The sequence below is a fragment of the Symphalangus syndactylus genome, chromosome X (assembly GCF_028878055.3).
Source record: "Symphalangus syndactylus isolate Jambi chromosome X, NHGRI_mSymSyn1-v2.1_pri, whole genome shotgun sequence".
In the NCBI taxonomy this organism is placed as follows: Eukaryota; Metazoa; Chordata; class Mammalia; order Primates; family Hylobatidae; genus Symphalangus; species Symphalangus syndactylus.
The window spans coordinates 78,226,528-78,242,647 of NC_072447.2; the positions used below are offsets into that span (position 1 = coordinate 78,226,528).

Genomic DNA, 16,120 nt, shown 5'->3' on the forward strand with positions numbered 1-16,120 from the left:
CAGAAAGCTAGTCTACTCCAAGGCCCTCTGGCAACGAATTGGGCAGCATGAAGTCTTGATGTCTTATCTGCCCTGGGATGTTCTTTCTGTGGCAAAGTTCCTGGCCTCACTATAGTGCTAGGTCTTCATGGTGTTTCATAATTCTGTCACTAGTGCTCACCTACCTCTGTATTCTTCCTCCCCCCTTGTCTTTTTCTCTATTTTTTCTCTTCTCCCCAAATCTCTCCCTCTCTTCCATTCCCTCCCATCCCTTCCCCTTCCCCCCTCTTCTTCTCCCCGTCGTCCTCTCTTCGCCCTTGCTGTCTGTGAAATCAGGACTTCCCGGGGTTAAGTGACGATTATTATGGAGCAAAGAACCTGAGTAAGTCCAACTTACACACCGTTCACTGTACTTGTGGCATGAATGGAGATAGTGGGGGTGGGGCTATTGGGGACATGGGTGAGGGTGAAGGGTGAGGGGAGGGCAGTGTTTGTGAGCACTCTGACATCACAGCAGGAAGAAGTGCATGTGGCTCCATATGTTACATGTTTGCTCTGGATCCCTAGTACCCAAATAAGTCCCTATCATTCATGCCTTTGTTTACCTTTTGCTACTCAAAGTGGGAGGGCGTGAGCGTGGCGTCCCACCTGAGAAGTGAAGTGGGCTTGAAATGTTTCTCCAAGGTAACCACTCAGCTAATCTCTAGCCTATTGTCGAAGGGAGGGGTGCCTGCTGGTTGGATTCTTCTCCCAGTGATACCACGCTAAAGAATTGGGTGTAGGAATTGCAGCTCTTACAGTCCTCTAACTAGGGGCAAGGGTACTGTGACTCCCTTTTCCCAACCTGCATCTGGGATGTCCCAGCAGATGCAGGGCCTCAGCAAACAGCTGCCGGTTGGTTTCCCACAGAGCACCTGTAAGGGGTTGAGCTGGTCTGCTAAGGGCCTCAGCACCATTTATGGACCATATATAGTTAGTGCTTTATCTCAGGAAAACTCCAACCTCATTTTCCTTTCTGGAAAAGAATCCTGGAGTGGAAAATGAAAAAGACCTAGATGATGAGGCCTTAGTGGCCATCCTGCTGCGTGCAAGGGTGCACAGACACCGAATGGGTTCTGTCAGCATATACTCTCCTTCAATAAATAATAAAGGCCAAAGGCAAAGGAGTTGCCTATGGGGATTGTTCAGGAACTAGCCATGTGTGGCAACTCAGCCAGTCCTTTCTGGGGGGGCCACAGCATATCATGGTCTGGAACAGTGTGGTCTTGGCTGAAATGAGCAGCATCTCTCTCCATAGTTTGGTGTGTCCATGTCTCATCTTCATTCGCATGTTATCTTGGACGGGCGGGCTTTGTTTGTGCCTCCTATGAGCGCTGCTCCTCCGCTTGAGCTTTCTTTTCCCTCACCACTAAGAGATGGGCAGATCCCAGCTGTGTGAGACAGGAGGGCTGTCTTGTCCTCAAGGTGTTTTTGTTGGTTTTGTTGTCTGTGTTTTGACATATGTGTCTGGTGGTGGATGGAGGTGCTTCCCCTCTCACCACTGAAGCCAAGCTCTCCTGCTTTGGCGTGGTGGCAGGAAGGCTGGGGAGCCCACCAAATGGTCAGGGCAGCGCTCCCTGGTGTCTGCTTAACGCTCCAGCGTTTGGCCTCTTAGTTGTGGAGTGCCACATGGTTCTGTACTTTGGGGGCTCTGTTGGGCGGGGGACACCCATGAGCAGACAGGTCCCTGGACTTCTCTTTGCTCCTGTCACTGTCTTTTCTTTCCTGTTGTTAGCCTTGGGAGATGCATTTTGAAATGCGATTTGGAAACCATCCAGGTCAATTTGTTTGATTCAGATGAAGAGGATGCTGCTGAAGGAAGTATGGCTTGTAGTACATAGGGAGGGACTTGGCAGACCAAGAGGGCTCTGGGGACAAGTACGAGAGGGCCAGGGGCTCAGGATTGGAGCTGTGCCTCCCAGTTGGTAGCCTGGATGTGGCAGGCCTCCTGTGGCCTGACTCAGTTGGCAGCTCAGTGTCTCGCTCCTGGAGCATTTGAGTTTTGTGCTGCATGTGACCTCTCAGTGGTGTGTTCTGAATTGGAGTCTCTTTCTTGTTGGCTTGCAGAGGGAGTGACATCCAACACCAGTGACAGCGAAAGCAGTTCCAGTAAGTGTGTGTCATTCCTTCCATGTTGTGTAGCTCCACCGTGTATCCCAGCCATCCTCATTCCAGTGTCTCACAGCTGCCATTGCTGCTCAGAGACTGGTGCTTCTTTTAGCCATGTACACTTTGAGATCCTGGAAATGCTGTGGCCAGTTCATTCTCCTTATGGGTTGGGGTTCACCCCATGGATTAAAGGAGAGTATAAGCCCTATAGTTCTGGCCAGGACCTGACTTAAAAGCATCCCTGGCACTGGGAAGGGTAAACTGCCAAAGAGTAAATCCCTGCTATGGGTACTGTGGGCCATAGGTGCTGCCAGGTTTATAGATTTGCTCAGAGACCAAAAGAAAAATGGCTTCTATAGGACACTGCCCTAAATCTGCCTTTCCAGGTCATTAGGACTTCTTTGCCTTTGGGGCCAGTTAAAGGATCAGGTAATTGCTAAGTTCTCCTTGGGAGATCCTGTGACCAGACCAGAGAAACCGTAATTCAAACCTCATGAACTTTGGGAGCACTGGTCTTTCAGGAGCTATGGTGGCTAGAAGCCTTGTAAAATCTGCCCAGGAGTCTTAGGCTCAGAAGAAGCCTTTTAGAAAGCATTGTGTGCCTTGATGCAAATATCACTGTCTTCCCTGGGACTGCCATCAGCCACTTTGGGACCTCTGGGTACCCAGCACCGAGTGGCTTGATGACTGTTTAGGAAAACCTCAACATTGCTAGGCTCGACATGGAGCTCCATCAGGAAGAGACAGCAGGTTCAGCATTGCTCTTAAAGGGCACTGGGGACCTTAGCAGAGCCATGTGCCACTTTTCTGGATGCTGCTGCCAATGCAGGAGGTGGGTCGGTAGACCTTTAAAAGGGCAAAGTTAGGCTGCAGCTTTGGGGACCTGGGTGTGTGCCCTGACTCCCCTGCATGTAGATGAAGGAGACTCGGGCAAGCATCTCAACCAGTCAAAGCATCCCTGTCATTCTTACCAGAGCAAGGGGCTACTGCACACAGCTGACTTGTTACCTACAAGAAGAGTTCCTCACAAATTGGGGTGGTTTGGGGTGGAGGCTTCATGGCATCTGGGCCTTGGCCCTTTGCCCAGTGATATTTCACTGAACAAGAGAACTGCTGATTCCTGTCTCAGAGCCAGTGAAGGGTTTCATGTGCTTTCTCACCAGCAGATAACAGAAAGGATCACAGGTGGTAGCAAGGACCACCTGATAGGCTGTGTCCTGGCAGGGGAGGGGTACGGGGAGTGTTATACAGAAGGAGGCAGATCATATGGTGCTAACCTATCTCCGTTTTTTGTTGCAGAAGGACAAGAGGATGCTATTTTGTCGTATGAGCCAGTGACACGGCAAGAAAGTAAGCCTCCTCTGAGAGCCTTGTCTTCGTGCTGGTCTCCTGGTCGTGGGGCTCAATACAGTGGGTGGCTGTGGCAGCAGAGGGAGGGACCTGGAGGAGGAGGAAGGCTTGACTCAGGGCGCATCCAGCCCATGGGCTCCTTATTCTCTGTGCTTCTTCCTAGTGTCATAGGGGAGGGGGTACATCCAGTGTGCACTTCTCTCTGTGCCTTTGCCTGCTGCCAGGACACCTTCCAAAGGAGGGGGCAAATTTACAAGGAAGGTCTATTTCAGTAGATGTAGCCACTGCTAAAAGAGAGGTCCAGGTTCTTCCCTTCAGTGGCTGCTCTGCAAAAACCTTGCTCAGTTACTGGTGTGTCAGTGCAGAGATTTTTTCTGACTCTGTTAGAAGGGGAGCAGCTTCCGGTTTCAGACTTGCCTTGAACTTAGATATTCTCAAATTAAAGGCTCTTTGATGTCTTTCTGTTTAAAAGCCAGACAATGGCTGAGGATGCTTTACCCTGTCTGAGTCTCTGCTCCAGAGCCTCTATTTTCTAGCCAGACTTAGGGGTAGGACAGGGTGTCTAGTGGGGGCCTCTGTTCACTGTCTCGATGCTCTCCCTCTCTAGTTCACTATGCAAGGCCTGTGATCATCCTGGGCCCAATGAAGGACCGAGTCAATGATGACCTGATCTCCGAATTTCCACATAAATTTGGATCCTGTGTGCCACGTAAGAGTCCAGGAAGGCCCAGAGGAGTGAGGCTTGGTGCCCTGGGAATTGTTGCTCTAATGTTTTATGGAAAAGGTCTGGGATCAGATTCTAGGGCTATTTGGGGACAGGGTACATTTGACACCCTGGAAAAGAGTAGGTGGCAATATATTCCCCAAAAGCTGATGGGGTTGGAGAGGTTCAGTCATCAGGCTTGGCTGCTCACTCTTGAGGGGAAGTTTCAGTGGTGATGGTTGAGAATGATTGGACAAATAGGGAGGCCCAGCCAAAGTGGTGTTGATGTGACTCCATGAACAGTTTGTTAGGTTCACTGTGTCCTCTACCAAGTTTGGCACCCTCTGCCATGCTTTAGCTCAGGAAACCCCACCTTTCTCGTCCAGTTTAAGCTAAAGCAAATAGCCCCCTGTGTGAGACCTGGAGATTGGAAGAGAAGTAGGCCAGACGAACTGCTTCCCAACTGCTTGTTTTCTCCCACTTACTTGAAAAAAAAAAAAAAAGGAGTGGCCCAGTGACCCACCCAAATGAGAATGGACCAGTCAGTATTTTTGGTTTGGGGCGGATCATTGCCCCTGGGCCACAAAGCATTTCCTTTCTTCTTCAGATACTACCCGGCCTCGACGTGATAATGAGGTGGATGGACAAGACTACCACTTTGTGGTGTCCCGAGAACAAATGGAGAAAGATATTCAGGACAACAAGTTCATTGAGGCAGGCCAATTTAATGATAACCTCTATGGGACCAGCATCCAGTCAGTGCGGGCAGTTGCAGAGAGGGTAAGTTTAGAGGAGATGGCCTCAAAGGGGAGGCCAACGCTCATGCCAAGGTTCCACTTGGATCCTTATCCTTCCAACACAGGAGCTGCCCAACAGTGCTGCTGATCAAAGCCATAGCACCTCTGCATACGCCCAGCCCCTTGACGAAGCTATCTGTCTCTTTCATACAACTCACCCCAGAGCATTACCCAACAGGGAATAGGGGGCCCTGGACAGATGTGGCCTTTTCTGGGTAATAGGAGCAAAAAGTAGGGCCTGTCTACTTCAGGGATCGAATTTTTTAGGCCACTTTGGGTGGCCCTGGTGCCCCTCCCCTCACCCCCACCCCCGGCCAAGGTGGATGTTTAGAATGTCACTGGATTTCTGCTTGGGGCTCTGTGAATAGGGAGTGGCTGGGCTGATACAATCTCTGCTTTTTCAGGGCAAGCACTGCATCTTAGATGTTTCTGGCAATGCTATCAAGAGACTGCAGCAAGCACAACTTTACCCCATTGCCATTTTCATCAAGCCCAAGTCTATTGAAGCCCTTATGTAAGTGTTTAACTGAGAACTCAGACACACCAAGCTAAGATCGGGTCTGGAAGGGAAATGGAGAAGAAAGTGATTTGCTGGGCAGAAACTTGAAAGAAACTCTGTGCCCCAGCTCTGGTCACTGGGCGCTCCTGTTTTGAGGGCTTGTGCATATGTTCTCGGTTGGACTTTTGAACGCAGGTTTGAGAAGTTAGCCACGGGCCACTGCTGCTCTGAGAGGGCAGCTTAGCAGATTTTTAGGATCCTGGAATAATCCTTTATGGTTAATCAGAACATAAGATCTGGTTCAGAACTATTTTTCTTCTGTCTTTGGCAGGGAAATGAACCGAAGGCAGACATATGAACAAGCAAATAAGATCTATGACAAAGCCATGAAACTGGAGCAGGAATTTGGAGAGTACTTTACGGGTAAGACTCCTGCTGCCCTGCAGGGGGTTCTGGGGGACTAGCCAGGTACCTGTTTCTATCAGTGTCTCAAAGAGGTGTAGACAGAATGTAGAAAACTTGCATGGAGTTTCCAGTTGCTTTTAAGTTTTTGAGCACAAACCTTTCCAAAGCACACAAGTTCCCCGTGTCCATCCATAGCAGTTCAGCCAGTTTATAGCATAAACCGCTCACCAAATGCTTCCTTGAATTGTCGGTTTGTTCATTTTGTCTTGTCCTTACTAGATTGTAGGCTCCCTGTATTACTCTGTCTCCCTCCGTTTCAGCTCCACTCCCCCTCCCCTAGTACTTTGCTTTGCATGTTTAGGTGCTGAATAAACGTTTGTTGATGATGATGATTCCTCGGTGTGGTGTTCAAGTTGTCTGTTGGGGTGTCTGTGTGTGTGTGTGTGTGTGTGTGTGTGATCATCTACTTTAGAAGGTCAGTTCCTGAAACATTGGGAAGGTTTCTATGTAATATGTTCTTCACCTTTTGAAGTACAGTGACATATATATATACATATATATATGCAAGGCAGTGCTGAATCCATTCTAGCTGGTGGTGACACTAGGTTAACTGCATAAAGAATTCATAAATGTCCTCACACACCTTGGGTCTTCAGAGCTCCCTTTACCATCAGCATCCATGTCCTTGTTTGCCGGGCTGACCTCTGACATACAGCAGATGTGATGGGCCCAGGAGCACTGCCTCTTGCCAGAAATTGTGGCTTTCAGTTCTTTCTGTGGAGAACTGCGATTTTTCCAAATCTTTTAGTAAGGCCGCTTTAGAATAACAAGCTGCTGGCCTTATGGCACCCAAGAACAACATGAACTACAAGGTCTGGCACATAGTGGGTGCTCAATAAGCATCTTTTGAATAAACACATTTTTCTGGTCATTACTACTTAGTCTCACTGTCTCAGTGAGTTGACTTCAAGCCCTGGACTTGGGGCACCTACTTGGTTGCCCTTACTGCCCTGAACACACAGGCAGCGAGCCAGTGAACCCAAGCCCAAATCCATACTCCTGGGAACATGTCCTTCATGTGAGGGGTGACGGGGTGGAGGGGGGACTTGTAGGATTGTTGGGAGAGGCAGGATTGCTGGGTTTGGGGGATGTGCTGTGACCACAGTAATAATTTTGTTTTCCTCTTCACTTTAGCCATTGTACAGGGTGACTCACTGGAAGAGATTTATAACAAAATCAAACAAATCATTGAGGACCAGTCTGGGCACTACATTTGGGTCCCATCCCCTGAAAAACTCTGAAGAATCCCCTCCAACCATTCTCTTGTGAACAGAAGAAATCAAGTCCCTCTTCCCTCCTCCCTCTTCATTCCTGTCCCCATGGGGAGAACAAATGCTACTGTTCTTGTCCCCTTTTTTAGATATGTCAAAAAAAATTGAGTTTTCTAGTCCTGTTCTTTTTTTTTTTTTTAATTTTTTGTTTGTTTCAGTTTATTTTTTGGGATGATGCCATCTCATTCATCATGTGACTGTGCCCATTCCTGCATGGACCTTTCCCAAGCGCTAGCACAGGTGCAAAATCCATCAGAGCCATTGTTTTCATAAAAACCAAGCAGAAGTGAAGAGAAAAGAGGAGGACTGATGGAAAGACAGACTCTGGACAGCTGCACGGCTTGTGAAGTGAGCTAAATGCACCACATGATGAGATGCTCCTGGGCATTTCTACCTATCTGTACTGCTGTCTTGCAGCTCTGAACGGTGCAACATAATGGCGACAGAAAGTATCTTATTTATATATAGATATATATATGTAATTTATATAAAATATATAGAAATTATTATATATATATATTATACACTCTCATATAATATATATATATATTCACACACATTTGGGTTAGAAAATCTATGGAGACTTCATCAATGGTACTATGTTATTAGAGAAATGCTTTAATTTTCATATTCCAATCAGATGGCATCTTCTATCCCAGCTGGTTGGGAAGGGATTGAAGATGGTAGCAAGTGCTGCACTAAGGGCACTCGCATTTGGTCATTCTCTTGAGAGCTAGGAGGGGTCAGCCTGAGGCCTGAGAGAAAGGACTTTTGCCTGGGGTGAGAGGGTTAGAGACTTGACCTGAAAGCAGCTGCTGCCCCTGAGGTGCAGCCAGAGTCCTGTGTGCGGACAGAGAGAATGGCTAATGATGCTCCGCGTGGAATTGCCTATTGTTTTATGCCACCTGATGTGTCTGCATGAGAGGTTTCCTTTTTGTTCCTTTTTAAGCTGCTGTTAAACCAAAACCATGTTGTGCTACTGTGTCAGCCTTTTCATTATTGCAAATTTTACTTTTACTATTTAAGTGAATGCATAGAATCCAATTTGCCAAGGTTCTAAAGGCTTATGAGGTCCTGAAGGAGCCAGGCCTTGTGATGGAGTAGGTGACACAGGCCTGGTTGTCCTGTCAGCAGAAGGGACAGCAGGGGCTGGGCTGAGAGGAGGACACGCAGGGCTCTGCTGAGGTTCCTTCCTGGGTTCCACCAACAGGGACAGGGAGTCACTTGCCTTCCAATTCTGTGCTGGGATGGCAGGACAGCACTTGGCTTGCTTGGCCAGCCACGTCATGAGTTTGATTTGGTTTTTTTTTTTTTGCAGCTGCTTCATATGCTCTGCTCCAGCCCCTCCCCAACAGCTGGTAGCTTATGGTTTCTTCAAGAGGAAAGTAGACTTTATGCTGTACATTTGAGCTGTAGAGCTAAGATTCGCTTACTGGTGAGCTGTGAAACCTTGTTGCTTTTTCCCAGAGTCTGATGGCAGTGACTGTGATCAAGGGAATCTTCACCACCACAAGTGCAGGCAGCAGGTGTGGTTCAGGTCCTCCCCCACCCCACTGTGCTCCTTTGAAGCCAACGTGCCTCCCTCGCCTCCATACTGGAGGGACGACGCAGGGGAGAACAGAGAAGTGCTTGGCCCTAGGGTTGAGGCACTTGTTTCCTAGCCCGCTGGGTTAGGGCTGGTGCCAGCGAGGCAATGTTGAGGATGCTTTAAGCACTACCAGCCGAATCCGGGAACTCTGTTAACAGTTGTCCAACCAGCAGAATGAGGCTAACTGTATAAAGCATGGGACCCAGGATGAGGATCAGGAAAGGGCAGCGGCTTTCCCTGGGCAGTACACTGGCTTGAAGGCAAAGAGGGATAAAGTGACAGCTGACTGTGACTCTGCTGAGGAGGGGTGAGCAGGGAGGTTGATTCTCTGATGTTAACTAAGTGGCGAAGTCTCAACCGTGCTCAGCCCTCCCCCTCCCAGGGAAGAGAAACAAAGATTCAAAGTAAGCATGACACTAGTTGGTTTACCAGTGTTCCTTCCAAGGAGACATATATTTTTTAATAAACGATAGTTGCAATGAACTGTGGCTCAGAGACCTTCTTGAAGTAGTTGACAAGGGAGGGCATGGGCAAAGCAGTGGGAAGAACATCCCAAACTTTTGGGGGCCAGAGGGCTCTCTCCTTAGTGATGATCAGCTAGTCAGCTGGGCTGTCCTGGGGATCGGTACAGCTCCCTGGGGTGGTGACAGGCCCTTTGTGAAAGTTGTGTGCTTGGTCTTCCACCCCAGCCCCAGACACTGCTTCAAATAGCACCAACCAGATGGGAGTCCACATCTGTGGTGGCAAAATGCTGACATTTTCCCAAGAGGTACACAAGATGGGAGAGGCCTGCTGTAGCAGAGGTGTGTGTTAGAGAAAGCAGGGGCCTAATTTAGTAGCAGAGAACTGGGTGAGAAAAATGGCCAGAGAAAGTGACCTGCCAGCTACCAGTGTTTCCGAAAATGAGGGTGGGATGGGCCCATTTGCAGAGCAGGACAGCAGTCATCCCCACAGCCCTCTGAGGAGGGGAGGGGTGCTTAGAGCAGGCAGTTCTGGCAGTTCTGACGTGGCAGGTGCCATTGCAACTTGTGCGGAGGAGTCTTAGGAAGTGCTGTCATAATTCATAAGGTCAAGAGCAACATCTGGATGAATGAGCCACCTGAAATGTGTGTGGGCTGAGCCACAGGAAGGGTGAGTCCTCTTGCTTGTGGTGCTTTATGGTGTGCAGGTTGCTTGCTTTCCCACATTCTCTCATTTGCTTGAAGGCAGCCTAACAAAAGGGAGTCCCCAAAGAGCTCCATGAGAGCTTAAGAAAATTCATCTCCTGAGGACAAAGAGAACAAAGATCTGGCCTATGGTCACACTGTTGAGGCTCTGTCTTCACAGCTGATGTTCTCCTAGTGGAGGTACAGCTGAAGAACATTCAGCCCCAGCACAAGAAGATACAGAGCAACTTGGAAACCCCAAAGGGAGACACACCCTTAACACTGTGCCGTGCTGTGCTGTGCCGTGTCCTGAAGGAGGAGAGAGCCCTATCTCCTCCTGGTTTTGTTGCTGACATTGCAGCTGATCATGCCTTGACTCCTTCATCTCTAACAGAGGAAGAACTGTATTATCAAACCTTATGGTCTACCCATGAATAAATAAAATATTTGTTCAATCGCAAATGACCAGCTTTGTCTTAAGTTGAAAGTGCTTCTATAAATCAGCTAATGAAAACAAAATCCTGACCTGCAGCAAGTATGGAAGTCGAGTGGCTCAAGGGCGGAGCTAAGAAAGATGCAGAAGCAAGTGGGAGTTGAGCCGCAGGTTTGGGAGGAGCCTAGAGGGGAGGGGAAGTATCCTAAGCAGGCCAAGGCCAAGCAAAAAAGAGTAGGACTGAGAAGGGGTGCCAGCTCAAGCAGAAAAGCCAGCACTAAAGGCCAGTGGAGCCCTTTCTTCAGGGATAATCCTTGCTTAATACCAACCACTGCAATTAGGTGAGAAAGTGTTGAGAGAGCTGGTAATTTTCTCAAGGCAAGCTGACGAATTAGCACTGAAGTCAAAAGCGATCCTGGATGCCCGACAACCTCAACCTGGGCCTTGGAAGTGTTCATTCAGTCTCAGCATTCCCGAGTATTGTATTTCATCCCCGTTCCCACCTAAGATTTCATGGCCTTGATTCCACTAATCCTTTTATCCATCCAGCCATTTCCTTGGCACCTCTAGGACATTTTATCATCATTGCAAATAACATTCTGAAGCTCAAATTTGTTTCCTCAAAAGCTTCTTCCCCTGTCACTTCCAAGAAATAGTATTGGCTCCTGCATACCTCGGTTCCTCCCCAGTGAACAGGGTGTCGATACCTCATTGCTTTGCCAGAAAATAGCAAAGCTTCTTTAACGAGCCCCAACTAGATTTTAACTGCAGAGCTGTTCCCATTGTGCACAATGTGATGCCCACTGGCTTCTTCCATGTTAGACCGAATGAACTACCCTTGTGGCCTTCCCTCCACCACCACTGGTAATCTAAGCACACGTACCTAACACTTTGAAGAACTGGAAAGCGGGTGGTTTGAGAATGGGCTTCAGACCTGCGTTCTCCCAGTGAAGAGCATGTGTGAGAGGATACTCTGTCGTCTGGCCTTCCTGTCTGCCTACGGCCAGTCCTGCCCTGGCTGACATAATCGTCTGCCTCACATGCCCTACCCCTCCCATGGGTCCTGCCACCCACAGGGAGAAGTCGAAGTCCCAGCTCCTTAGCATAGCCCTTCCACCATCAGGCCCCAGGCTTTCTCTCCTGTCTCTTCTGCTGTGCCCCAATCTGTTCTAGGCATTTGAGTTCCCTGAATGCACCACAGCCCCTGGGTCTTGGCTCATCCTTTTTCTGTGTGCCCATAAATGCCCTTGCTGCTGCCCCATCTTGCTTAACCTGGAAGACTGTTTGAGAGACCGAGGGTGGGGGAGAGAGACAGAGAGAGACAGGGTCTCATCTGTCACCCAGGCTGGAGTGCAGTGGTGTGATCATAGCTCACTGCAGCCTCTACCTCCCAGGCTTAAGTGATTCTCCCACCTCAGCCTCACTAGTAGCTGGGACCCCAGGCGTGCGCCACCAGGCCCAGCTAATTTTTGTATTTTCTTTAGAAACGAAGTTTCACCATGTTGCCCAGGCTGGTCTCCAACTCCTGGGCTCAAGCGACTCCCCTACTGTCTTGCCCTCCCAAAGCGCTGGCATTACAGGCGTGAGCCACTGCGCCTGGCCTCCTCTTAATATCTCAGACTCAATTCAAGAATTCCCCTCTCAGTGCTCATTTTCCTGAACCACTACCTCTTCTTCCCTTTCACCCTGTAGGTACAACTGACCTTCCCACCCTGAGTGCTGTATTATACCTTGTAAGGACTTTGCTCATCACTATAGCAGCTCACATTTATTTCCTGCTTACTACGTGCTGTACGCATACTAATTCACCTGTTGCTCAAAACAGCCCTAGAAGGCAGGTACTCTTTTTTTTTTTTTTTTTTTTTTTGAGAAGGAGTCTCTGTTGCTCAGTCTGGACTACAGTGGCACTATCTCAGCTCGCTGCAACATCCGCCTCCCAGGTCCCAGCGATTCTTCTGACTCAGCTTTCTGAGTAGCTGGGATTACAGGTGCATGCCACCACGCCCGGCTAATTTTTGTATTTTTAGTAGAGATGGAGTCTCACCGTGTTGGCCAGGCTGGTCTTGAACTCCTGGGCTCAAGTGATCCACCCGCCTCGGCCTCCCAAAGTGCTGGGATTACAGGTGTGAGCCACCACGCCCGGCCCAGTTACTCTTATTATCCCTGTTTTCCAGATGGGGAAACCAAGGCACACAGCTAATAAGTAGCAGAGCTATGAGCCCAAAACAGGCTGTCTGGCTGTAGCAGCTGTGCTCTTCAGCACACGAGGCCCAGGCTGCATCTCACTTTGCTCTGCTTAGAACATTTTCTTGCCCCATCTCTTTGCATCTGTCTTCCTCTTCTAGAATCCTCTTTGAGAGCAGAGACTATGTCCCGTTCACCTTTATACCCCCCGCACTTAGTACAGTATCTGGCACATAGTAGATGCTTGGTAAAAGAAAAGAGCTGCACTGGTCTTTGGCTCAAGCTTGGAGGGAAGTGATTTGACCAGGTTCAAACCTGTGGCGTGTGTGAATTATTTTGGTTTGTTTTATGGAGACCTTCCTTTCTGGAGCCACTGCCGCTTCCTCTGGGATTTCACCCCATCATTATGACTCCTCTTTTTCATCTTCTTCATCCATTTCTGATCCTTCATTTCTCCTTCCCCTTCTTTTCACTCTGCTGTCTTCTCACCCAGGGCTGAACCTTTTACCTGCCCTGCTCTCCTTTACTGCCATCACTCGTTTATGCAACACAAGTTGATCAAGCATCTAGAAGCCCTCAAAGACCAGCCATTACCTTCCAAGCATGAAATTCCAAGACCCTAGATGGGAAAATGCCTTGCTCTCCCTGATGACTTCGGTTCTCTCCCATCCTGCCCCACCCCTTCCATGGGCTCCTCCCACCTTCAGCTCTGATCCCTTTGCTCTCTTCCCCCACCCCTAAGTGCTGCCATTGCCCTAATCACCCAGGTTTAAGCCCTGATCTCCCCACTCTGGTCATCACATCCGATCTCCCACCAAAATGTGCGGATTATTTGCAATGTCTTTTCAATCCAGTCCTTTGTTGTCATTATCACTGCCCCTACCCTTGCAGTGACAAGAGCTAATTCTTGATGAGCACCTGCTGATGAGCATTGTGTGTGGTGCTGGAAAGACAATGGCAAATAAAGCCTGTTTTCAAGGGGCCCATCATCTCATTGGGGGTGGGGGACAGCAAAGCAGGAAATGACTAAATACATAAGTACACATTTGAGTGAATGCCGTGAAGGAAGTACATAGGATGCAATGATAGAAGCTAATACTTAGAAAAGGTGCCCAGAGACAGCTTCTCTGAGGAGATGACATTCAGGTTGAGACCTGTGAGATAAGCAGGACCAGCCTGGTAGGGGAGGGGACGTGGGTGTTGGGGAGGGAAGTATTTCACACTCCACTGGTCCTAATCTGCTTGTCCAGCATTATCTCCTGATACTTCTCTACAAACCAATCTAGACTCTGAGTTTTTACCCATGAGCAAGACCTCCGTCTGGAGTGTTTTCAGTCCCCATCTCTTATTTAATGAAACCCTTCAAGCTCCAGCTCAAATGTCACCTTCCATGATCATGTCACTGATCATGGCAGAGGAGCTTCCCCTTCCCTCCTTTTGAACCACTGTAGCAGTTGGTACTGAACACATTCTCTTCTTGCATGGTAGCAATTATTTGTCAAGAATACACTCTCCAACTAGTCAAAAAGCTTCTAGAAGGCTGGGATTGTATCTAGTGTATCTTTCTATCCCTCACAGCACATGCCTTGAACATGATTGATACTCGATAAATGATTTGTGAATGAACTTCCCCTTTTTGAGCCTCACTATCTTACTCTAAAACACGAGGAAGTTAGACAAATAATCTCCAAAGCCTCTCCCAGCTCCCACACTTAATGATCATGATAAAATAGTAGAATTCTAAAGGGCATGTGCTATGCTGAATCCCTCACAAAAAGCCAGTTCACACTTTTTGTGAATTTGCAGTTAAAAAAAACCAAATGGTGACACAGATGACATAAAAGGCTTAAACAGAGCTGTCAAAGAACATGGCGCTTGAGCACATTCGGTTTATACGCAATCAGACACTACAGACGGACAGGCTTGGTGCCTGCTGTGAAGAAGCAAAGAACATCTGGGACATGCATGGACTGGGACCGGGGAAATGGCAGAAGGGTCGCATTCCAGGACAGCTGAACGAAATAGACAACTTTGTGACAGAATCACTTCTTTCAGTCGGGCAAAGAAATGGTGCTAGGGAAATATGGGAATGGAGGTGCCAAAAGTACCACAACATGGAACCCCTCCTAAGTAGAGTTGAGGTGCCCCCAGTGGCTCCCGCTGACAGGCATTTGAGATGGATGGGAGGGTGGTGTGGGGGCTGGACACATGGGAGAGCATAGTCACAGGTGGGAGCCATAACTAGGAGGTGTGGAAACTGCCCCTGTGCCCTGCAGAGTGGAGTAACCAGGTTTATCTTTTAGTTGGAGCAATTGCTGGCTTTGTGGCTGTTAGAATCAGTGGAAGCTTTTCAACGTTCATCGTTTCTTGAGGAAATAAAAAGGCTCGCAAACTAGGTTTGCAAACTGCCACTCTCTTCTGGCTTATCAGAGAGGTTGGGAGAAATGCAAAAAAAAAGGATAGAAAAATAAGGAGGTAAAAGTAAACAGATCCTGCTGTTAAGTAGAGGAATGTCAAAGGAGGAAATGACAGACACATGCTTCAGGGTCTACTAGAGTTCATGTCACTAAGGGTGAATTGGGTCATTCTAGAGAAGAAATAATAAGAAGCAATAGAGGAGGTAAAGGGGAATAAAAACCAGAGTCAAGAATATGAGTAGAAGACAAAAAGAAAAAAAAAAGGAGAGAGAAAACCCCCTGCATGACTGGAGCTGCCCTATAATAATAGGCCGGAAGCCTTTCCAGGAGGCGGTAAATAGAGATCTGGAGAATGAGAGAATGAAGAGAGAAATGTCAAGATTTAGTGGTTGCAGGTGACCCTGCCAGGGAGCAAGAGCAGAATAATGACAGTAAACATCAGAAAGCGCCTGTTCTGTGTCAGGTATTACTCGAAGAGCTTTGTGTGTATTTACTCACTTTCTCTTTACAAGTCTGTGAGGATAGTTGTGGACATCTTATAGATGAGGAAACTGAGGTCTGCAGACATTTAATAACTTGCCCAAGGTCATCTAACTCCCAAGTGGGAGAGCAAGGGTTTGAACCCAGACAATTTGGTTCCAGTGTGGGTGCCTGTGCTCTGCTGACTTGCCTAGTTCTGCTGCTACTTTCCACCTTGTACTTCTTTGTTGTCTAGCTTCTGCTCTCTCACTACCCCCATTGAAATTGTGCCTAAGTCAATATGACTTCCAAGTCACCAGATCTTTTTTTTTTTTTAAACAGTTTCTCACTCCATCACCCAGCCTGGAGTGCAGTGGCACGATCTTGGTTCACTGCCACCTCCACCTCCTGGGTTCAAGTGATTCTCCTGCCTCAGCCTCCCGAGTAGCTGGGATTACAGGCGTCCACCACCACGCCTGGCTAATTTTGTATTTTTAGTAAAGACGGGGTTTCTCCATGTTGGCCAGGCTGGTCTCGAACTCCTGACCTCAGGTGATCCACCCGCCTCAGCCTCCTAAAGTGTTGGGATTACAGGTGTGAAGCACTGCGCGCGCTCCCAAGTCACCAGATCTTATGCCTTCACAGACCTCATACCCACCATGCCCGGCTAACTTTTGTACTT

At 48.4% G+C, this 16,120-nt stretch overlaps 1 protein-coding gene across 8 annotated transcripts in view; it reads left to right on the top strand.

Annotated features, from left to right (window-relative positions):
* DLG3 (discs large MAGUK scaffold protein 3) overlaps positions 1-10,407 on the top strand; it is a 62,260-nt gene extending 51,853 nt beyond the window's left edge. For 3 of the 8 annotated variants that reach the window (XM_055266831.2, XM_055266830.1, XM_055266832.1), the window contains 7 exons: positions 316-361; positions 3,427-3,477; positions 4,085-4,186; positions 4,788-4,960; positions 5,382-5,491; positions 5,808-5,899; positions 7,076-10,407. In XM_055266831.2, the coding sequence (XP_055122806.1) occupies positions 316-361; positions 3,427-3,477; positions 4,085-4,186; positions 4,788-4,960; positions 5,382-5,491; positions 5,808-5,899; positions 7,076-7,182 (681 nt within the window). In that variant the 3' untranslated portion in view covers positions 7,183-10,407. Of the gene's footprint in view, positions 1-315; positions 362-2,085; positions 2,128-3,426; positions 3,478-4,084; positions 4,187-4,787; positions 4,961-5,381; positions 5,492-5,807; positions 5,900-7,075 lie in introns of all 8 variants that reach the window. The other 5 variants (XM_055266833.1, XM_055266834.2, XM_055266835.2 and 2 more) reach the window with 3 other exon arrangements.
* The last annotated feature ends 5,713 nt before the right edge of the window (positions 10,408-16,120 follow it).